This window comes from Pecten maximus, chromosome 4 (genome assembly GCF_902652985.1).
Source record: "Pecten maximus chromosome 4, xPecMax1.1, whole genome shotgun sequence".
Lineage (NCBI taxonomy): Eukaryota > Metazoa > Mollusca > Bivalvia > Pectinida > Pectinidae > Pecten > Pecten maximus.
In genome coordinates this window covers 22,929,390-22,955,104 of record NC_047018.1, presented here as the reverse complement: position 1 = coordinate 22,955,104, position 25,715 = coordinate 22,929,390, and the positions used below count along the sequence as shown (strand labels likewise).

Here is a 25,715-nt window from a genome sequence, read left to right as displayed (position 1 = left end):
GTGATGGGCTATGGACTTCCAGTATGACTATATGTAGCTGTGATGGGCTATGGACTTCCAGTATGACTATATGTAGCTGTGATGGGCTATGGACTTCCAGTATGACTAAATGTAGCTGTGTTGGGCTATGGACTTCCAGTATGACTAATTGTAGCTGTGTTGGGCTATGGACTTCCAGTATGACTAATTGTAGCTGTGTTGGGCTATGGACTTCCAGTATGACTAATTGTAGCTGTGTTGGGCTATGGACTTCCAGTATGACTAATTGTAACTGTGTTGGGCAATGGACTTCCAGTATGATTTAATGTAGCTGTGTTGTGCTATGGACTTCCAGTATGACTAAATGTAGCTGTGATGGGCTATGGACTTCAGTATGACTAAATGTAGCTGTGTTGTGCTATGGACTTCCAGTATGATTTAATGTAGCTGTGATGGGCTATGGACTTCCAGTATGACTAAATGTAGCTGTGATGGGCTATGGACTTCCAGTATGACTAAATGTAGCTGTGATGGGCTATGGACTTCCAGTATGACTAAATGTAGCTGTGATGGGCTATGGACTTCCAGTATGATTTAATGTAGCTGTGTTGTGCTATGGACTTCCAGTATGATTTAATGTAGCTGTGTTGGGCTATGGACTTCAAGTATGACTAAATGTAGCTGTGTTGGGCTATGGACTTCAAGTATGACTAAACGTAGCTGTGATGGGCAATGGACTTCCAGTATGACTAAATGTAGCTGTGTTGGGCTATGGACTTCCAGTATGATTTAATGTAGCTGTGTTGGGCTATGGACTTCCATTATGATTTAATGTAGCTGTGTTGGGCTATGGACTTCCAGTATGATTTAATGTAGCTGTGTTGGGCTATGGACTTCCAGTATGATTTAATGTAGCTGTGATGGGCTATGGACTTCAAGTATGACTAAATGTAGCTGTGTTGTGCTATGGACTTCAGTATGACTAATTGTAGCTGTGTTGTGCTATGGACTTCCAGTATCATTTAATGTAGCTGTGATGGGCTATGGACTTCCAGTATAACTAAATGTAGCTGTGATGGGCTATGGACTTCTAGTATGATTTAATGTAGCTGTGTTGTGCTATGGACTTCCAGTATGACTAATTGTAGCTGTGTTGGGCTATGGACTTCAAGTATAATTTAATGTAGCTGTGTTGGGCTATGGACTTCCAGTATGATTTAATGTAGCTGTGTTGGGCTATAAACTTCAAGTATGATTTAATGTAGCTGTGATGGGCTATGGACTTCCAGTATGACTAAATGTAGCTGTGTTGGGCTATGGACTTCCAGTATGATTTAATGTAGCTGTGTTGGGCTATGGACTTCCAGTATGACTATATGTAGCTGTGTTGGGCTATGGACTTCCAGTATGACTAAATGTAGCTGTGCTGGGCTATGGACTTCCAGTATGATTTAATGTAGCCGTGTAGGGCTATGGACTTCTAGTATGATTTAATGTAGCTGTGTTGTGCTATGGACTTCCAGTATGACTAATTGTAGCTGTGTTAGGCTATGGACTTCAAGTATAATTTAATGTAGCTGTGTTGGGCTATGGACTTCCAGTATGATTTAATGTAGCTGTGTTGGGCTATGGACTTCCAGTATGATTTAATGTAGCTGTGTTGGGCTATGGACTTCCAGTATGATTTAATGTAGCTGTGATGTGCTATGGACTTACAGTATGATTTAATGTAGCTGTGTTGGGCTATGGACTTCCAGTATGATTTAATGTAGCTGTGATGGGCTATGGACTTCCAGTATGACTAAATGTAGCTGTGTTGGGCTATGGACTTCCAGTATGATTTAATGCAGCTGTGTTGTGCTATGGACTTCGAGTATGACTAAATGTAGCTGTGTTGTGCTATGGACTTCCAGTATGACTAAATGTAGCTGTGTTGTGCTATGGACTTCCAGTATGATTTAATGCAGCTGTGTTGTGCTATGGACTTCCAGTATGATTTAATGCAGCTGTGTTGGGCTATGGACTTCCAGTATGACTAAATGTAGCTGTGTTGGGCTATGGACTTCCAGTATGACTAAATGTAGCTGTGTTGGGCTATGGACTTCCAGTATGACTAAATGTAGCTGTGATGGGCTATGGACTACCAGTATGACTAAATGTAGCTGTGTTTGGCTATGGACTTCCAGTATGACTAAACGTAGCTGTGTTGGGCTATGGACTTCCAGTATGACTAAATGTAGCTGTGTTGGGCTATGGACTTCCAGTATGACTAAATGTAGCTGTGTTGGGCTATGGACTTCCAGTATGACTAAATGTAGCTGTGATGGGCTATGGACTACCAGTATGACTAAATGTAGCTGTGTTTGGCTATGGACTTCCAGTATGACTAAACGTAGCTGTGATGGGCTATGGACTTCCAGTATGACTAATTGTAGCTGTGATGGGCTATGGACTTCAAGTATGACTAAATGTAGCTGTGATGGGCTATGGACTTCAAGTATGACTAAATGTAGCTGTGTTGGGCTATGGACTTCCAGTATGACTAAATGTAGCTGTGTTGGGCTATGGACTTCCAGTATGACTTATTGTAGCTGTGTTTGGCTATGGACTTCCAGTATGACTAAATGTAGCTGTGTTGGGCTATGGACTTCCAGTATGACTAAATATAACAAAAGTTAGATATGCCTTAAAATGATTCACACATAAGACACATTAAAAGCACAGCACCTTTATTTACAAATTCACAAACAGAGAGTTAATGCTCAGCAGTAATAAAACAAATGGCATCACATAGCCACCCCAAACCTCCCGGAATCATCAGAGGTGACAGGTACCAGGCGTTTGGATATACAGAGGTGAAGTTAGCAAAACCACAACGTGACCAGTACTTTCAAGTCGCCTTCGGTATGACGTGTTGACTCCATGACAACCACGACTCATTTGCTCTAACAGTGGAGGAACGTTTAATGATATGTGGCCGCTGGCAATATTTTTGACTTCAACTTTTACTGGGAACAGTTTCCTTTTTATGTGTCAATCGAACAACATTTTATTTCTACTCTAATTGAAGAACATCAATATAATTTCTGCCAACTTAATCCGTTTCTAAAGATCTGCGAAAAGAAATAAAAACACATCTTCTAAGCTTACATTCAAATGTTTTATTTGGATATTTCACGAGAAAAACTTAGGAGCTGCTTGTTGAAATAACATACTCTATTTCCGGAAAAATGATATCTTAGTTTCCTGTATAAAAATATAACTTTATGCGTTTCCACAATATATATAGTTATGTTTATACAACCGTTACGGTATCAGAAAAGAAACTGGCTATTCTGAACTATTTTAAGCTTACTTGCAGGAATCTTCAGTTAAACAACGTGATTTCGAATGACCTTAACCTCGTAGGCGACTTACGACTATTTGTCCTCACATTTTATTAATTACGTATGTATTTATAGCTTTAAACAAACCGATTATTGCACGGCGCCACTTATTTCTGGCTGGTAATAATTTAAGTATAGGCGTTTGTGGATTAACATAAAACATTGGCCCTATATATAGAAACCGAGATATAAAGTTGTTTTTCAGTGAAAAGGCTAAAGATTATAGTATTTGTGTTGATAAATTTTCCCAACAACTGCTGGCAATGAGAATATTAATTTTGTTTTTTTTTCCCGACTTTTGTTAGACTTAGCACCACAACAACAATGATATTCTTTCTTTTTTCTAATGTTTCGGGAAATATATACCCATTTGATTTGTCCTCTATGGCGACAACACTAGTTTTCAATGACCTCATTTAACTGTATAGTATTGAATGTGGTTGAAAACATTTCAAATACATCAGCAATAACAATCAAGAAACTGCCCTGGTATGCAGGCTGATAATTTTATTTTTTTTATATAATTTGTTTAATCTCTATTCTTTATAATTACACTGAGACAATCAGAGTTATGGGGGATTTTCAATGTAGTCATCAACCTCAAACTATTCGTGATACTGTTCTTGTAATGATTTTATTATCATATTTTTAATGCATTGGGTTAAAAAACAATATCTTATTGTTTGGACACAAAAGACGCATAGTGTGATATATATACATGTACATATTACCGTATCATTTAAGTTATATACATGTATATACCAGTTCATTTCTAGTATCTCTATTTACTGAAAATTATTAACTTATCAATATTGACTTATCAACGTTTTCTTATTAATATATAATCAGATCGACGTTTGTCTCATTAATATCGCCTGATCGACGTTGTCTCAATACTGCCTGATTTACGTTGTTTAATTACTGCCTGATTTACGTTGTCTCAATACTGCCTGATTTACGTTGTCTAATTACTGCCTGATTTACGTTGTCTCAATACTGCCTAATTAACGTTGTCTAATTACTGCCTGATTAACATTGTCTCAATACTGTCTGATTAACATTGTCTCAATACTGCCTGATTAACATTGTCTCAATACTGCCTGATTAACATTGTCTCAATACTGTCTGATTAACATTGTCTCAATACTGTCTGATTAACGTTGTCTAATTACTGCCTGATTAACATTGTCTCAATACTGTCTGATTAACATTGTCTCAATACTGCCTGATTAACGTTGTCTCAATACTGTCTGATTAACGTTGTTTAATTACTGCCTGATTAACGTTGTCTCAATACTGCCTGATTAACGTTGTCTCAATACTGTCTGATTAACGTTGTCTAATTACTGCCTGATTAACATTGTCTCAATACTGCCTGATTAACATTGTCTCAATACTGTCTGATTAACATTGTCTCAATACTGTCTGATTAACATTGTCTCAATACTGCCTGATTAACGTTGTCTCAATACTGTCTGATTAACGTTGTTTAATTACTGCCTGATTAACGTTGTCTCAATACTGCCTGATTAACGTTGTCTCAATACTGTCTGATTAACGTTGTCTAATTACTGCCTGATTAACATTGTCTCAATACCGCCTGATTAACATTGCCTCAATACTGCCTGATTAACATTGTCTCAATACTGTCTGATTAACATTGTCTAATTACTGCCTGATTAACATTGTCTCATTACTGCCTGATTTACGTTGTCTCAATACTGCCTGATTAACGTTGTCTAATTATTGCCTGATTAACGTTGTCTCAATACTGCCTGATTAACATTGTCTAATTACTGCCTGATTAACATTGTCTCAATACTGTCTGATTAACGTTGTCTCAATACTGCCTGATTAACGTTGTCTAATTACTGCCTGATTAACGTTGTTTCAATACTGCCTGATTAACGTTGCCTTTTTAATATAAAAATGGTGAATTTAGAATGTTGATACCATACTGCCCTTATACAAAAAGGTCCTTGTGACTTTTCTGAACACATTTGTTCTATTTGTTAGATGGGCAGTGTCCTGGTCGGTACACATGTCCTTTCATAGTAAGTATGTGCCTACAACTAATTAACTGATATCAATCTACTAAAAGGCCTTAAGAGATTTACAGAACTGTGTACAGATTTATTTCTTGAGGTACATGTAAATACCGGACTATATTCTTAAACCGAAAAACACATACAGAGGTATTTTAATTCACCATCATTTTCGTTATATATTCCTTATAGTTTTTTTGTAAATAAAATGTAATTATTATACAATGGCAATAGATACATACACAAGCTACTATTTACAAATCCTTTCTTTCTGACATTTTCACATCTTTTTTAATTAGAAAATGTATGAGTAACTCCGTCGGAGTATTATTTTAGATAACCATCTGTCAAGAATGCGCTGCATTCTTATGTTTTTTTATTTATTTTAAACAACTGCGAGATCGTTTAATCATTTTCCATTTATGTTGCCCAAAAATGAGTTCTGCATACCTCATCTCTCTACGCCCCTGCATATCCCATCCCTCTACGCCCCTCCATATCCCATCCCTCTACGCCCCTCCATATCCCATCCCTCTACGCCCCTCCATGTCTCATCCCTTTACGCCCTCCATGTATCATCCCTCTACGCTCCTCCATATCCCATCCCTCTACGCTCCTCCATATCCCAGTCCTCTACGCTCCTCCATATCCCATCCCTCTACGCTCCTCCATATCCCATCCCTCTACGCCCCTCCATATCTTATCCCTCTACGTCCCTCAATATCTTATCCCTCTACGCATCTCCATATCCCATCACTCTACACCCCTCCATATCCCATCCCTCTACGCCCCTCCATGTCTCATCCCTTTACGCCCCTCCAGTTTCATCCCTATACGCTCCTCCATATCCCATCCATCTACGCTCCTCCATATCCCATCCCTCTACGCTCCTCCATATCTTATCCCTCTACGCCGCTCCATATCTTATCCCTCTACGCATCTCCATATCTCATCCCTCTACGCTCCTCCATATCCCATCCCTCTACGCCCCTCCATATCTTATCCCTCTACGCCCCTCCATATCTTATCACTCTACACCCCTCCATATCCCATCCCTCTACGCCCCTCCATGTCTCATCCCTTTACTCCCCTCCATGTATCATCCCTCTACGCTCCTCCATATCCCATCCCTCTACGCTCCTCCATATCCCATCCCTCTACGCCGCTCCATATCCCATCCCTCTACGCTCCTCAATATCCCATCCCTCTACGCCCCTCCATATCTTATCCCTCTACGCCCCTCCATATCTTATCCCTCTACACCCCTCCATATCCCATCCCTCTACGCCCCTCCATGTCTCATCCCTTTACGCCCCTCCATGTTTCATCCCTCTACGCTCCTCCATATCCCATCCCTCTACGCTCCTCCATATCCCATCCCTCTACGCTCCTCCATATCCCATCCCTCTACGCTCCTCCATATCCCATCCCTCTACGCCCCTCCATATCTTATCCCTCTACGCCGCTCCATATCTTATCCCTCTACGCCGCTCCATATCTTATCCCTCTACGCATCTCCATATCTCATCCCTCTACGCTCCTCCATGTCCCATCCCTCTACGCCCCTCCATATCTTATCCCTCTACGCCCCTCCATATCTTATCACTCTACACCCCTCCATATCCCATCCCTCTACACCCCTCCATGTCTCATCCCTTTACGCCCCTCCATGTCTCATCCCTCTACGCTCCTCCATATCCCATCCCTCTACGCCCCTCCATATCTTATCCCTCTACGCCGCTCCATATCTTATCCCTCTACACCGCTCCATATCTTATCCCTCTACGAATCTCCATATATCATCCCTTTACGCTCTACTCCCCTCCACATCCCATCCCTCCCTCTACGCCCCTCCATATCTTATTCCTCTACACAACCCACCCCCTCTCAATATATCATCCATCCACAGCCCGGTTTCCTTTCATTGTTATATATTCAGCATAAGTCAATGCCATCCTAACGCCATTTATTAACAATAAGGGCGAATTAATAAGCTAATTATAAAATATAACAGACACTTTGGACTTTATCAGTAGTACTACTTTAAAGATTTCTACCATATACTTGTCGTTGTTTTTTTTATCTTATATGTAAACAGTTACTTTGTATGTATCGCTGTTTCACCAACAATTTATTGTTTAAACCAGAAAAAAAATAATCTCAATGATTGATGCAAAGATTGAATAATGTTGTTTTTCTCGATATTTGTAAGTATTTTCACATAAAGAAAGCAATATTAAACCAAACTGAGTTTTTACGAGATTTAGGAAACACGACTAAATTCCTGGAGCTAATTTCATAATCTCACATGACATGGGAACTAAGAGTTCCCCAATACCTAGTATAACTAAGAGTTCCCCAATACCTAGTATAACTAAGAGTTCCCCAATACCTAGTATAACTAAGAGTTCCCCAATACCTAGTATAACTAAGAGTTCCCCAATACCTAGTATAACAAAGAGTTCCCCAATACCTAGTATAACTAAGAGTTCCCCAATACCTAGTACATTGTATAACTAAGAGTTCCCTAATACCTAGTATACTGTTTAAGGACAATGCAGACATCATTATTTATTTAAATGCGCTGATTTTACTTCGATTAATGTTTACATTGAATGCCTCCCTCACAACGTGGTGTTACGAGTAAGTCAACACTTTATCCTGCCATAAAAGAATAAACATATAATATAAAATAAACAGCTGTTTTTAATCTCTATTTTTACTTCATTCAAGTACCATAGACATTTCAACAGGATATTAGCTAGATTGCCTTTAATACCATACTGTTTGTGAATAGTCCGAATGTTACCTGCAGAGGTCAAATCACTTTATGGTTAATCTTAATCCAATGTCACCAACTTGATGATCGTAAACTTGTTTATTACAGTGTAAGAAAGAGCTGTTTGCGAGGTGAGGTCAGAGTTGAAAGGTTAGGTCACTTAATGCTATACATAGAGCCCTATCAACGAAAACTTGTCCATTGGTGGAACAAGGCGAGGAAAAGAGCACATCTGAAAAGGAAACGGCACATAGCAGATTCCTAGCTCAAATATACTAATATTGGTATACGCCAGCAGTCCTTATAAGTTTTTCTCACTAATGAGTTTGTGTGGACAATATTGCTGTCCTACTTTGATGACACGCTGTGGTTTTTTGTAACATTATTATTTTATTCATCCGCATCTTCAAAATGTTGGAAGGCGAGACGGACTTTAAAAAGATGTACCGCGAGCACGTGCAGGAGCACGTTGACCTTAAAAAACATGTGAATAGCCTTCAGGCCGAGAAAATGAAAAAGCTCCAAGAAATGTCTCATTCTCAGAACTGTTTTCTGCGGAAATATAACAAGTATGTGGACGGATCCTTACACCCAAGTAAGAGGAAGACCACTGGTCTCCATACACCGGCGCCCCTGCCTGGTATCCCATCACCGGCCGGGAGACGAAAAAGTGTCGGTGATATTTCCGTAACAAAGAATTTGGCAGCCACAATGCCTGTAGATTCGCCGTACTCGTTAGACTCCTGGCATACTCTTGTCAACAATGGCTGTCGGGATTCTGCAGAACAAGATCCACTAGAACGGTTACGGGAACAGCTTGTCCGAGAGCCACTTCCGGAGGTTTTTAGATTAGATGAAGAAGCAATTCCTGGTTCGCCGTCCGTTTCTAAGGAAGCATCTGTTAGAGTCAAACGACGGCTAAGTAGAGAATTCACGTCTCTTGATGGTTCGTTGAATCAGTTTATCAGAAAGCAATCAAGTCGTCGATCTTCGTTAGACATGTCAGATAATAGGATCCTCATGAAACGAGAAAAAACTGATATTCCAAAATCCAACTTAAACACAAGCCCAGAAACTCCACGAAAACTTCACAGACACGTGACATCAATCGTCGAAGCTGACAGCAAAGATCGAAATGTAACATTGGAATCGACGAAAGTGACCAAGTTACCAAATATAGAACCAGCACGGACAATGAAACAGAATCGTAGTGACAATGATGGTGACTGTGAGTCTAGCACTGTTCCACCGAGTACCCCTGCTACCTGGTCTGGGATGAAGCCGAGGGTACGGCGGGGACGTAGCAACAGTCTGGCTCCAAACATGCTTGAAAACTTTCAAAAATCGAAGTCTTTCATAACTTCGTCCATCGAAGAACAAGATGAAACAGAAATAATAAAGAAGGTGCGCAGTAATAGCAGTGGAGAAATTGACAAAATCAGAAAGGAACTCTCATCAGCTATCAAAGAAACTACATCAATGGAAAAAGCCGCGCTTCAAATTATGATTGAAAACAGCAAAGGGATTAATAAATTCAAATATCTTGCCAAAATGGTCAATGTAGGACTCAAAGAAATGAAACACAATGACAATGACAATACCAATCAGGATCAAGCACCTCTGCATCAGGACATTATCGCATGTCGTTATCTGCGCATGCCCAGAGGATCCATCGGTGGTAATGGGTGTGATACTTATGTTCCCTAGATTATTTCAGTTTTTAATTTTAGTTTTCATTTGTTTCGTACTGTATTGTCACATTGAAGCTGTAAAATATCAATTTACTGTCCTTGTCAATGATATTATTTAAATGCATGCAAGTATAATCTGTTGAATTGCCAATACAGTTATATATAATTATGTTGTTATTATTCATCTGTTTAAAAATAAACAATAGTATTAAAAACATGTGTTTCTTTATTATTTACATTCTAAAACACCGCATCACTCTATGTACGACTTATATTAGTAGTTTTGTTTGCACAAGTGTTAATAACAGAGAATCACTGGTACTTTGATAAAATCTCCAATGTGGTCTGCAGTACATTTTTTTAACCATATCTTTATTGCCATAATAAAAATTAACAGGATTGGGTACAGTTTATAACAACATTATCAAAGCCCTTTCCCAAATAATTACAAAAGTTCAACATTTGTCAAAAAAGTGAAAGTCATAAATTGAATATTTCTGAACATTGTTTTCCAAAGATTCAAAAGCAAAGGAAGTGCAGAAAAAAATAATGTTATACATTTCTGAATATAATTATGCTTGTGTCTAAGGACAGATGTTCAATTCCTCGGAGAAGTAACTCTAGGTTTATAACTGTATCTAATTTAGGGAGAATAAGAAAAGATAAACGCCTGTGTATATCATAATGTGGACAATCAAAGAAAGAAAAAAATGCTCAATCCATCGGATATTTTTTCTTTAGAATTATTTTATCATAATAATTTATCTATTTCAACAAATTGAACATTAAACATAAAAGCGTTGTTCTAAAATAAATGCGGATAGAAAGCGACGGTATGTGGTATAGTGAGTAGATAGGCTGACAAACAGTTACCTAAAACGTTCTTGTCTTATTAACAAGTGATATCCGGTTATATAATACACTGGTTAAAAGTATTTAGATATCAAATATTTATTTGAAATTAGAATTTTGAAATTTATCTCAAAATAGATTCATCATTCTGTATATTTCCAACTAATTCAGAAATGTTTTGATATTTTAGTAACGAAATACCGATATTGAAGAGTAAACATTTTTGAATTTAAAAGTGATTACTGGCCATTGATTTTTTAAGGAATTATCTGATCTAAGAGAACACTTAAATTTTCATAGAATAAACTCCACGCTATTTATTCAGAATGTAGGAATTCTGATGGTTAATTAGGTCGAGACTTCTTAATAGAACCATTCACAACATACAGTAAATATATTTTACGTGACAAGAAAAAAAAGATGTTCAAACAGCGTTCATAGAGCAGTTTATGTAACCAGGTCTGCTCTGCCTTATCCCAGAGTATATACATTTTGTATCCTTGGTATTTAAACAGAACGCTTGCCCGGGTAATTTTTATTTTAAGATACCAACATGTTCGTATAAGAAGTACATACTTGTATGATATTTTATAATTGAGAAATCAAACGCTGTTTTATAATTTTGCATGGAGATAGCTAACTCGTGTATTGTGAGAAATAAGTCTAACAGGTAATCTGAAAATTGGTTAATTGTGGTCGGAGGTCGATTTTAAAGCTGTTTTTTTTGGCTGAGTATTTTGTATGTCCTATTGACTAAATACGGTCATGTAAGGACAGCTTTGAGTACGGCTTATCCGTTGTAATGTCGTACGTAACACACGTGGTATTAATCATTAGTCGGATTATAACTCGCCCATTGACGTCATTGGCTGAATTACTTGATTTGGCCTACATGAACGAGGACTCAAAGATCGACCTCTGTTGTAGTTTACGCGCGAATGTATTAGTAATTCAGATCCCTTCTGCTAAAAGTACAGAACACCCTTATACAATCATTAAAATTAAAATTGTTTGAATATTTACATTTCCGGTGTCTGTTCGTTATATATCCATACTAACGAAAACCTCGTTTACTTAAGCATTGAACTGTTACCAAATGGTAGTATACAGTCGATATGAATACAATTTGGGTGACATATATCTAAATATCGCCAAATTGTACACACTTGCATAATTTCAGATTTTTTAAATTCAATTCGTTTTTCTGCGTATCGATATACGGTTAACATTTAGAAGTGATGAGGCGTTGAACGGTATTGCACAGGATAGACTCGATTCCTCGGAAACACTTATAATTCTATCGACTGGATTTACGTTATTTTCAGAAGAATATCAGCTCTTCAATTCTAATTGAAAGTCGTCTTGATAGTAGGTGAAAGCGATTCCAAGGATATATTTCGATGGTCAACTTCACAGGGGCTCGATTTTGCAAGGAAGGCATTTGACATCAGTGAATATCCACAAAACTAAAATCCAGTATACACACAACCGGAAACTGTATAGAAACTCCCGATTTTTCACAAGATTGTTTTTCATATGTACTGAACTCTTAATACTGTTGTTTCTTGTATTTGTGAAAATTCGGAAACGAACCCCTATGAGTGTGACGACATTGACAATATTTGATAATTTCGTATAGATCAAGAATGGCGCTTATAATAATTTTGTGCTGACTACATTTCTTTCATTTCAAAATATTACTCTCAAGACTTGTGAAGTTGCCATATTTTTTTGTGGTGGCTTATGTAAATAGATGCTAGCATTCAAAAGGTTTCTAAGCCGAAAGTACCTGGCGACCATTGTTTTAACCTACAACACCTTTGAAGCTGTATTCCTACACTGACCGAATTACTGTCAACTGTAGTACAGTAGTCTCATGAATACAATTTGGTTTACTAATGACATATAGGCAAATGCTACACAGAATGTAAATATAAGTGTGTAAACGTCAAATTGGACGCGTAGGAATACAAGCCGGACCGGTGCACACATGCGCAATTAGTATGAAAAATAAGATATGAATGGAATATTGTAGGACTAGCTAAAATATAACGATGAAAAAATAAAACATTTGAAATATCTTACAGGACTCTAGTAAAAAAAAAAACGATGTTACAGTTGAACTATATTGTGTTTATTCCTGAAGTTGACAACCTTCACCCGCAAAACAGGAATCAGCTGTTTAGCGATTCCATCAATTGACGGCTAATACGTTTATTCGTATAACGCCTAAAAAAGACTAAATAAAAACACAGGTTGCAATGTAAATATAAGGAATTATTCTTGATTTTTATTGTTTGTAAACAGCATTTTTGTACAGATATTTCAACATGACGCACTTACGTCATTTAAAATATCTGTTTAAAAAATGAAGTTTACACACCAGTAAACAATAAAAAAAAAAAAAAAAAAAATATTCCTCAGATAATAAAGCTGTCTATATATATTTCAGTTCATGCTTTTCCTAGATATTGGAGATACAGTGTTACAGCCCCTTCTCCCAGATAGGTTAAGTCAGTCTTCTCTCATATGTCTATTCTGCCCCTTTCTATCTTTATTCCCGTCTTCGTTAAAATACAATATAAGTTAAAATAATCTGTTGCGCGACGAATTGTGAATATATTCCCTTTTTACGGAAAGGACGTAAGTAAGTTGTACAACTTTTGTCCAATCCATTTGCTTTCATCTGCAATAAAATTGATTTAAACTAAACTAACGTTGAAAAAGGTAGACAACTCTGACTTGTAGTTTACACATGACTTTACATTTTCATAAATTGATTTAATAGCAGTAGACATTTTGCCAGTGACCATATTTCTGGCTAATTTGAAGAACAATTTTTTCTTGCGATTAATACTGTCGAAAACCTTTTCATAGTCTACAAAACAACAATACAGTTTTTTTCTTCTGTAATAAGTACTTGTTAATTACTCCGTGGAGTGTAAACATTGCATCAGTGGTCCCAAAACAAGGACGAAAACCAAATTGACCATCTGAAATAATATCCTACTTTTCTGACCATTCTATTGGTCTGTTATTTAGAGTACAGGTAAACCACTTGGACAGATAGCTTAATAAGGTCATACCTCTGTAGTTATTTGTATCATCAGTATTACCTTTTTTATGTATAGGGATAATAACACCACGTGACCAACATTCTGGAAATACACCTCCAGTGAATATCGATGGAATAATCCCTTTAACAATGGCACAAAAATATTCTTAAAATTCACAAAGTATTCATTCAACAGGTTGTCAATGCCTGAAGACTTATTCAATTTTAATTTTTTAAGACATTTAAAATTTCATCCTCAGTGATTTCAATCTAATTCATTGAATACACACTCACTTGGATTACATTCATCGTTAATGAAAGCATTATCATTATTCTCGCCATCAAAAATATTTTTGAAATGTGTATAAAAATCTCTTACTGACAGATTACTAGCAGCATCGGCATAGTATTTTCTGAATAAACGATAAAGCTGTGTTCTCGATACCACATGATCGCTGTTTTCGTGTTACCAATGGCCTTGGTTTAATTCTAAAATGTTCTGGCTTTCTAGCTCCCTCGCTACCGAGTATACCTTGCCAAGCTGCTTAATCATTGAATAGTTATTTCCTAGATCCCTCACTAATGCTTTTCAGCAAATTTATCCTTACTCTTAATTATGAGGCAATCAATGCATGCTATTCTAAATGTACTATCTATAAATAAGCAAATGTATTCTTTTATTTTTTTTTATTTTTCACAAAGATAGATAAATGTTCACGGCGCTATTTCAATTTCAACTCAACATAATTGTATTGACGTTCAATATGTCAAATGGATTGGATATCAGGATAAGCCTATGTCAGTCCATTCCGAATTATAAAAAATATATATATTTTACAAGTAAAGGGAGACAATTCCAATTCATTTAAGCCTGTAAAAGAATTTCGTTATATGAATGATCTTATATAATAGATATAGATTTATTGGTGAGATGCAACGCCTGAACGTTTTGGAGAAACAGGTCATACAGTCGCTGTGTACCTGACAGAAATGCATGGCAATTCATCAATAATTCTACATTTTAAAGTATTTTAATTTGTAAGTCAAATTTCAATCAATGTTTTGAGTTCATTCTTATAATGTAATAAGTAAAGCAAAACTTATACTAGCTCCGTGTATTGTGAAAATGTTCTTCGGTTAAAATTCAGTCGACCGTTTTTCCGCTCGACGCTGCATGCTTTCAGCAGATTTTTCAAGAAAGCGTGCATCCGAGGTACTCCTACACCATATGTGCCGATACAATACAGATCAGTTACACATTTCTTTTGAATGGGTTCATTTAGCCCAGCAATATGGTGTACATGAGACAACATTTTCTTCCACAGCTCATCGATGCATTTTATTCTATTTGAATTAATATTGTGAATTAAGTTTAGACCAATGCTTTCTTCTGTAATTATATTGGTTTGCAATGGAAATGTAGTTGTTATTTTAGAGCTATGTGTTGAGATAGCGATCTTTGTTACATTCTGTATATGTACGTATATTGTTCCACAAAGCATTTATATTATTGGTTCCTACATAAGGAGAATACGAATCGTTAAGGATAAAACGAGTCTGCCATAGTAACATAAACATACTTAGTATTGTAATAATGAAACTTAAGTGCTTTGTGGTTGTTTTTATCAATTGACTAAGGTTCTCCTTTCTGAATTGTTATAAGGATATTTACATTTTCTATTATTTTCTATTACATTGTTTTTGTATGTAACGTTGCTAATCTGAAATAATGAATGTCATGAACTCAAATCTGAATAAATCTAGATCCAGTTAGTAATTTAGCTGTGGTTAAAACTGCCTTACAAATCGTCGGTACTGAGGAACAATCCTGAGTATTGCCCGGGCTATCGGGGTATCCATACCAAGGCCAACCAAATGCCTTGAGGTGTCTCTCTGTTCCCGGTCTTGGGGAACATTAGAAGACCATTGTAGGCCTAGGTGTTGGGCCGTTCAGCTTCCCTGTCCAAGCCTCGTGTGCACTAGCGCGCTGAACTTCCGAATGGAGGTCACATGACGTTGACAAGAAATAAATTCAAGTCAGTAGTAGCATCTAATGCGGCGAAATGTCGAGATAGCGACTTCATAAACGCATAAAATTGTCTCGCTAAGTCGGTTGTTTTTATCTCGCTGTCATTTTATTATCTCGCTATATGGTATATTTATCTCGCTATGTTGACAAAATTATCTCGTTATGTGATGGCAGATCCATGCCACCATAACAATGGATGTTTTGACGTCCGAAAATATTTTGTTTTCCCTTCGATAAATTCCAGGTAACCAGTGCCTAACTATCTCCGTATCAGAAACACACAAAAAAGAAAGAAAGAAAAAAAGAAAACAATACCTCTGTGTTAACAATCTACACACATGTATCCATGAGCATTAAGAACCAGCACAGCAAGCGTACTTATTGTACAGGTATAACATCATTGTCTATGGAATACAAGACAACTTATGAGCTACACATTTCAGCAAATTCTAAGACTTGCTCGAAGACTCCTTGACTGTAAGACCAACTGGAGTCGTCAGTGGACTGTTTCAGGAACTCACGCTTATCCTCTTTTATTTATTTATTTATTTATTTATTTCTGTTCTGTCAAGATCGATGGAATTGAAGCGAGAATGGAGTTTTCAAACACTTGCTGTTAATCACTGTTCATTTTCCTAATTGTCTGCGTGGAATATCTGACCTCATTGCATCATTTTGTGTTGGATTTATGGTTTCCTTTACTCGTCAATTCTCACTAGTTTTGTAGTGCTATCAAATCGTTCAGCTTTTGTAAAAACTTTCTTTGTTATTTGTGAAACTGATACGTTTTTTATGTCATATCATTTTCAAGCACACATGTCAAAATCACATTTTCGCCGAATCATATTGAGATGGTATATTTCACGACAGTTTCATGTTTCAGTTACACCAACCTTGTCAGATCATTGCTGATTAACAACTCACTTTTAACTGGTACACAGACCAATGCCATGCGCATTTACATCCGGGAAGAGGTAGTTTTACGAGATCGGGTCACATGCTGTGTTTTTACAGGGGTAAAACACACTCGGTCGATTGTAAAGCGCATGGTTACCCGTCTCTTTCCAATGTAAACTTCGTGATATCGTATAATCGTTTGATGTTGGAGTTGATAATAGATATGTCTTATGCTAAATCAACAACATAAATCTTTAAAAGTATAAAGGATATCATTCTGTGCATATTCAACTTAATTATGTTCAATGCATTCATTTTGTATGCAAAAACACAGAGCCCTATTGGAATTTACTCTATTAGTTATCGAGTCTCTTGCTGAAGATGACGAAGCGGAAGCTGCAAGAAGATTCGGATGATCTCACAACAGATTACAATGAAATAGACAGTGTCAAGCGAAGAGAGTTGCGGTGGTAGACGCTGACGTAGAAGAGATGCACAATTTTCAGGGAAAGATTTTGTCCAAGACGAAGACGAATAAGAAATACACTTATTTCGGCTTCAATTTTTTCTTTTGTAATGATGTATCTTTATAAAAGGATAGATAAACTAATCTCTATTGTCAGACAAGATCTCGTTACATATATCTGTATGTTGTCATTTAAACATTTTAGATTTACAATAATGAATACATCATTCCATGAAATGGAATCCAGATTTCTGTGTGCGTGGTATGATGGGACCAATCCGAAACTGCGTGGGGTTTGCTACAAATGTTTGAAGACCTGTTTGGATTTTTGAATTCTTTTCCTTCGTACTTTGTAAAGATTATATGGATACGAGCATGAACATCATATTGGGGTGGTCCAGTCATTGGAGAGCCTCTCTGATCTTCAATACGAGTAAAAACTCACGGCCAATGACGCCTCGACGCCGTATTCAACACTTCGCCTGAGTAGGGTCTGGAGTGGTGGCAGGAGTCAAATTAAGGTTTCCTAATATTTCAATAAAGCGAGAACTAATGACGCCCCGATGCCGAGTTCAACACTTCGCTTATGAAGTAAACAATAGCAGACAAAGGCTGTAAAATATATAGACTTGGCACAGAAAGTGTATACATGGAAAGTTTTTAAACAAGTATAACATATAGACTAGTTACAACTATACTAATTCAAGATGACGATGTTGGATACATTTTAAATTTTTTGAAAAATATTGCATGTTTTTCTAATTAAATGTATCACTATGCTTACCTCATGTATGTCAATATGACAAATTTGGTATCAAAATAACAGTAAATTAATACACTGTAAAATCGTATAGATCATTTTTAAATTTACATTAGCCTGTGAAAAGTATTAACCATTCTGCTAGGGTACCCCTTTTTGTCAACTTGGTGTTATGCAAGGAGGTCCACTACAACTGTCTATCTTGATATAACGAATACTCATTTATGCGATTATGGTTAATTTTCGTATGGTGAAAAAAATAAAATGAATTGAAGTGGGCAATTTGAACAAACTAACGATATTCACTGTTCTGTACTCATCTTCTGTAAATTACTAGACTGCAGAGCGATATGGTCGACGCATTTTTTCTATCTATATTACATGGAAACCATACGTCGACTGCTATGGTCACACGGGCTAGTGTTGTGCTTGAGACGTTGTTTGAAGAAAGAATCTATCAAGAACTTCACCTATGTTTGTTGGTATGGTAAGTTTGGGGTGCGATTTCCAGAAGAACATCAGTTAATCTTATTTTTTTAATCCTAGCTTATTTTTTGAAAATGAATTTTAAAAGATGAATGCAGCCATATATCTTTATTAGCATAAACAAACAGATCATGTTCAAAGAATACACTCTGATGTTAGAGATTATCTGTCAACAGTTTGAAGAAATTGGGTGTTAGTTGTGAGTAAGGGATAAGCATTTGTCAAACATCAGTCGTAGTTACAGGCACAGTGGGCCTTGCTGCACGCACCTCCGTCACACATCTTTTTACACCAATCATCTTCGTTGGGTACTACTCCGGAATACTTGGTGTTGACAAAGGTACACTGTCGCTCTAGCTTGACACACGCGCACCTGCATCTGTCGCTCGTGCATTCGGAGGATTTATCACTGCAGCCTGTTAGTACACCAGTCTTTCAGGCAGTCTATACTTGGCAAAGGTGGCACAGGTGTACACCCTAGTACAGTTTGTGATGGACAGGACGTCAAAATAGGGGCCAGTGTGGGGGCTGGCGTTGGCGCCTGGGTATGTGCTGGAGTGGGCGCAGGAGTCAAATTAGAGTCTCCTATTATTTCAATGTCCATGCAGTTTCGAAATTCTTCTTGGGGCGCGCCACAGCAATTGTTTCCTGTCAATTAAAAGAATTAAAACAGTTTTAAATTACAGTGGGGAATAAACTTTAAAAAGCGATGACGGGAGCTTATCATACGTGTTTTTTTTGTGACCGACGAAATCAGTGGCCGCTGTCATTCCGGAAAGAAGGATTTGCTGATGAAAATAACGAAAATCAGGCACGATGATTTTTTCACCGAAAAAATAACACAAACACCTTACCATGTACTTTACAATATTTACTTACAATGAAGGCCGCCATTTTGAATGCATGTGCGAACGCTCGTATTGTCATGCAAACGCTTTCCACGAGCGAGCGAGCGCGCGCCATCCAGAACACGCCTCAGATGTAGCCAGGAAGCAAGTTGAGTTGTGGGACAAGAAAAGAGACAGAGTAACGTGATGAAATATAAAAGGGAGATAACTTTTTCTCTTACACTGGACAGGGATATCCGCAGTTTACCGTGTTTGGGAATTCAACAATCTCCCCCCTCGGGTTGAGATCCCCCTATCTCACCCCAAAAGGGGTGAAAGATTATATTCATTTTACAGTAGCTGAACACTAAAGTGTTTTATTTCAATGGTGATGTCATGTTCTTATTTTTCCATAACTTAACAATAACCCTCAATGTGCCGTACATTGACAATAAGTATAACACACGGCTAAACTTTACAATGAACCCCTCAATTTAGTTTTACATACACAGCTGAACTTTACAATGAACCCCTCAATTTAGTTTTACATACACAGCTGAACTTTACAATGAACCCCTCAATTTAGTTTAACATACACAGCTGAACTTTACAATGAACCCCTCAATTTAGTATTTAACACGGCCGAACTTTACAATGAATTCCTCGATTTGATGTACTTGAACGTAGTTTAACACAGCTCAACTTTACAATGAACCCCTCAATTTAGTTTAACACGGCCGAACTTTACAATGAACCCCTCAATTTAGTTTAACATGGCCGAACTTTACAATGAACCCCTCAATTTAGTTTAACATGGCCGAACTTTACAATGAATTCCTCAATTTAGTTTAACATGGCCGAACTTTACAATGAACCCCTCAATTTAGTTTAACATGGCCGAACTTTACAATGAACCCCTCAATTTAGTTTAACATGGCCGAACTTTACAATGAACCCTTCAATTTAGTTTAACATGGCCGAACTTTACAATGAACCCCTCAATTTAGTTTAACATGGCCGAACTTTACAATGAACCCCTCAATTTAGTTTAACATGGCCGAACTTTACAATGAACCCCTCAATTTAGTTTAACATGGCCGAACTTTACAATGAACCCCTCAATTTAGTTTAACATGGCCGAACTTTACAATGAACCCCTCAATTTAGTTTAACATGGCCGAACTTTACAATGAACCCCTCAATTTAGTTTAACACGGCCGAACTTTACAATGAACCCTTCAATTTAGTTTAACATGGCCGAACTTTACAATGAACCCCTCAATTTAGTTTTACATACACAGCTGAACTTTACAATGAACCCCTCAATTTAGTTTAACACGGCCGAACTTTACAATGAACCCTTCAATTTAGTTTAACATGGCCGAACTTTACAATGAACCCCTCAATTTAGTTTTACATACACAGCTGAACTTTACAATGAACCCCTCAATTTAGTTTAACACGGCCGAACTTTACAATGAACCCCTCAATTTAGTTTAACACGGCCGAACTTTACAATGAACCCTTCAATTTAGTTTAACACGGCCGAACTTTACAATGAACCCCTCAATTTAGTTTTACATACACAGCTGAACTTAACAATGAACTTGCCAGTTGAAGTTCCTCAATTTGATATACTTGAACGTAGTTTAACGCAGCTCAACTTCACAATGAACCTCTCAATTGGTCGTAAAGAAATTTAATTTAACGTTCTTAATTACCCCAACAGAATTAAACAATATCTACAATGTATAATACTTTATTTTGTAATGGCCCTAGTTTAATCTTTTCTAGCTGACTTTTACGACGGTTAACTTGTAACTACCATGGCTATTTCTGAGTATGTTAAGCTACACTATTTAACGTGATTTTGTCGACATATATATAAAGTGATTGGTAATATAAAACAGATAGGAACGTTTTAAAGTATGCGTTATAGTTACACAATATGTAATGATCTGTCAAGAAGTGAAAGGCTTTGTCGGAAAAAATACCTAGTCATTCCACGTATAAATAAAAAAGTCAATTACCGACCAAGTACGTAATATGTACGATGGGAGGAACTTGATCTGTCTTGTCAGCCGTTAATCACGATCGAGCACGCACTTTCAATCTCCGCTTTCACATAGGTCGTGGATCAAATTAGAACGTTAACACGCAATTCCTTCATCAAATTTCCTTTAGACTGGTACATAGTTACACAATACTCCACGATAAACCACGACAATGTTTACAGACGAGGAAACATTTCGACGAAATTTTCAATTACCTCTGAATATAAAAGTATACCAAAATGTCAAGCTATATAAGTCTACCTAAATATTAAGACATGTTGTATAAAGATATTGGTATACCAAAATATTAAGACATATTGTATAAGTATAAAAGTTTACCTAAATGTGACATATTGAAGTCTCTACTGAATAATATTTTATCAATTAAAACGTGAACGAACACAGCGATATGCTTGAAGACTGCAGTCTTCTACAAAACTATTAAGATTATCCAATATCGTTTCATAATTCCTTAAAATAAAGCCGATTTAACAATTTTATATTACCTCCTATCCAATCCCACCGAAGAATGCAATGATCGCACGTGACTCCAGTCGGCAACACAATCTTGAGATTTATGTCGCCCATTACGTTACCAGCCAATGGCCACTTCTTGCCCCGTGTCCCCGCCACGTCATCAATGATATCGAGGGGGTACTGGTCTAGGCATTGTTCCAGTTCCGTTGTCCGCCTTGTTTTATTGGCACTCGGGCAGAGTTTGAAGTCGAAGAAGCCCAGATGGTTTGCCGTGATCCTCACTACAACAGGAATGGTATCCCCAGAGTCGTACTGCTTCCTTGCAGCCGCGCCATTGTAATATGTTCCCCCCTCTTCGAACGGTCGGGGTTGTGATTGAGTAATGTCGTCACCACAGGGTCCACACTTTCCACCGTTTGCTATTTGTGTCTGTTAAGGAAATTGTCAAGAAAAGACACTGATTATCAGCCAAGTTATGTTAAACTTCAAATTCACTGGGTAAAGTCAACTCTATTATAATAAACAGTATTCATTGTACATACATATGTATATTTGTTAGGCAAACAAATGGATAAAAATGGAACAAGGTTATATACATGTATAGCAATAGTCTCCTTTCTTATATCATATACACATTTCATATACTGAATTATGTTGTAAATTCATATTATGTACATAATGATTATTGGAAAAAGGCGTCTTTAAGTTGCGATAACGTGTGTCCTATTCCTGTTGTTATATTTATCAATAAAAATATGTTTAAATCAAAATCAAGCAATAGTGCCAAGCGCCATCTTTAAAAGAAATAGTCGGTGCAGCAGAAGGAAGGATTTATCGACTGTTTTTTCCATTGATAATCAATGATAAAAACTGATTTAAACTGAACAAAACTGTGTAATAATTATGTCAACTGTTTTCGAACATTTCAAATTTATTTTATAGTTTCCATTCGGTTATGAATCAACTATGGGATCTTAATGCTTTGTACATATGCATATATATATTATCGAAGATTTGAAAATCGGCCTTATTCTCTTTCGTGTTTAGGTTGAAATATGTTAAAAATTACTCTGCCAACCCATACCAAAGTGTTGTTTCAAGGAGCTAGACTGTTTCTTCAATTCTTTCAGGTGTAAATATGTAGCGACTCGGTTTTTATCCTCGTTTTGACTTTTTTCAGAATTTACCTAAAATCCCCAATTATACTGCTGTGAACATCAGAAATATCATTTACGTCATCCAGTCATTAAAGGACAAGTATTTACCGTTCGCCCTCCGCAGTTGACTCCCCATGGAGTGTGATAGCCAGCGACAAGCCCTCTACTGGGTGGATCCTTCACGTCTCCATGTCCGGAGACACTCACTACCATACCAATGACCACCATCACACCAACAGACCACATCCACTTGGCCATGTTGCTTCTGTCCTAAATCCAGCTCAACTGATGACTGCTCGTGCTGATGTTGAACATCTATATTCGAAATTTTTCAAGCATGAAATTGCTCCGTGAAGTTCTGTGAAGTCACGACATACCTTGTGTCGCGAACTACTAAATGTACGGCACACCAGAGGGCCCAAAAACATACCTGTGTACGGCCTTTCCACTTCAAGCTTCACAAGTATGCTTAAGATTTAACCATTTAAAAGAAAATAATTTTCAGAGAGAAATTCCAAACCAGACTACTCCAAGTACAGGGTACTGAACCTTCAGTAAAATACGTGGTGTCTTAGATAATTCCAAACATGCTGGAAAAATGCGATAGAAAATTATCTTCCGATCTTAAAGTTTACTAATGGAAACATCTAGGAAGGGTTTGCCAGGAAAGTGCCATAATTATTGTCTTTGTGGATGAACCTATTCGTACGTCACTGGCGATATAGAAGGCACATATCAATTTTTTATATTCAATTGATAACGGGTCCATACTCAAGATAGAAATAGGACTCGCTATCGGGATCAAAACTCTACAGCAGGAACAGATTAAATACCATAACATAAGACAACACAAGCATTGTGAGGCGGATCACAGATTGTGTATTCAAAAGCCGTTTCCAAAGATTCAATGTTGGTGGCTGGACCGTGATATTGTATTGTACATGTATAGCACATACATCTGTTAAAGGCTGGTCCGTGACATTGTACAACACGTACACGTATTGAGGGCTGGTCCGTGACATTGTACAACACGTACAGCTATAGGGATCGGGGGTGGGGGTGGGAGCTGGTCCGTGTACATCTATTGGTAGGGGTGGGGTGGGGTGGGGTGGGGGCTGTCCGTGATATTGTTCACCACTTACATCTGATCCGTGACATTGTACAACACGTACAGCTATAGGGATCGGGGGTGGGGGTGGGAGCTGGTCCGTGTACATCTATTGGTAGGGGTGGGGTGGGGTGGGGGGCTGTCCGTGATATTGTTCACCACTTACATCTGATCCGTGACATTGTACAACACGTACACGTATTGAGGGCTGGTCCGTGACATAAGATTGCATACTCAGACCGGTGTTCTTACCAAGGACTGGCGTGGAACCAATATAAATCCAGCTCCGAAGCCATTGTAATAAGAACACAACAAACAAAGCAAAGTAAAATGAACTGGAAATATGGTGTTTTTTTTATATATATTTTAATTCATTAGAGTCACAAAAGCATTAGCAATTTTGGACTTAAGTTGTAATATTATGCTGTAAGAAACGAAAAATAAGCCATATATAGTAAGATCTTTTTGTTATGAATTTCCCCGGGTGATATCTCCCCAGAATTTTAGGCGGGAGTCTTCCCGAAGTACTACAAATTAAATTTACATTGGCCAAAGCACGACATTATCGTTTGAAATCTTTGTCGTCGGTAAATGTGATTGTGAGGAAGAAATTAAAAATAACTTCCGTGGTTCCGTAGTTTTTACAGGGAGGCAAAACACGATTCTGCTATAGTGTTACTCTGTGCGTAGGTAGTGGGTGTGAGGGGGCGATTGTTAAATGATACGATCCGATACCTGTTCAAAAGGTAGGGTAGGGTTATAAAATCCACAACAAAGTCTTCTGTTTTCTGGTATCGTGTAGTATTATTTACACATATATGCGGTTGATCTCGGATTTAGCATCTTATTTATGGCTTCTACTTTCATTAATGTTTGTGGCTATTTACACGAAATCGACAATCTAGCATGAACATAAATCTATTAGAATAAAAAAAATTATCAAAATGAAAAATTAATCGACGTCTTGAGCATCTATTAAGCGTATAATCAAACAAACCAGATTTGAACATCGAATACATTTTCGAAATATTTCAAAGTTGTTTTCATCGACAGAGATAGTGTTTTAGGTGTTTTACAATGATCAATATTTGCTCTACAACAACAGATAAAAGTAAACATGGTGTCCATTGGGTCTATGTAGTCCTGTTTATACCTTGGACCTCCTGGTTATAGAATACATGAAGATGAAACATTTCCTTGTGTGTGACCTCGACTGCAAATAAGGTCAGTTATATCAACAATCTCGACAGCATCCAAAAGAATCAAGCGTATAAAGATTGTGATAAACGTACATTTTTGCCCCCGTGAACAAGCGTTTAAAGATTGTAAAAAAAACTTACATTTTTGCCTCCGTGAAAAAGCGTGTGAAGATTGTAAAAAACGTACATTTTTGCCCCCGTGAACAAGCGTTTAAGGATTGTAATAAACGTACATTTTGCCCCCGTGAACAGTGTGTACAGTTGTGATAACGTACATATTTGCCCCCGTGAACAAGCGTGTAAAGATTGTAAAAAACGTACATTTTTGCCCCCGTGAACAAGCGTTTAAAGATTGTAAAAAAACGTACATATTTGCCCCGTGAACAAGCGTTTAAGGATTATAATAAACGTACATTTTGCCCCCGTGAACAGCGTTTACAGTTGTGATAACGTACATATTTGCCCCCG

At 37.4% G+C, this 25,715-nt stretch overlaps 2 protein-coding genes across 2 annotated transcripts; one reads left to right on the top strand and one right to left on the bottom strand.

Annotated features, from left to right (window-relative positions):
- The first annotated feature begins 5,845 nt into the window (after positions 1-5,845).
- LOC117326438 (proline-rich extensin-like protein EPR1) lies at positions 5,846-7,354 on the top strand. Its single transcript, XM_033883187.1, has one exon. The coding sequence runs from the start codon at positions 5,846-5,848 to the stop codon at positions 7,352-7,354; it is 1,509 nt and encodes a 502-aa protein (XP_033739078.1).
- An 11,164-nt stretch (positions 7,355-18,518) lies between these two features.
- LOC117325543 lies at positions 18,519-23,320 on the bottom strand. Its single transcript, XM_033881844.1, has 3 exons — positions 23,049-23,320; positions 21,813-22,212; positions 18,519-19,073 (listed from the first exon to the last, which is right to left on the bottom strand). The coding sequence occupies exons 1-3, from the start codon at positions 23,196-23,198 to the stop codon at positions 18,832-18,834; spliced, it is 792 nt and encodes a 263-aa protein (XP_033737735.1). The 5' UTR covers positions 23,199-23,320; the 3' UTR covers positions 18,519-18,831.
- Between the last annotated feature and the right edge of the window lie 2,395 nt (positions 23,321-25,715).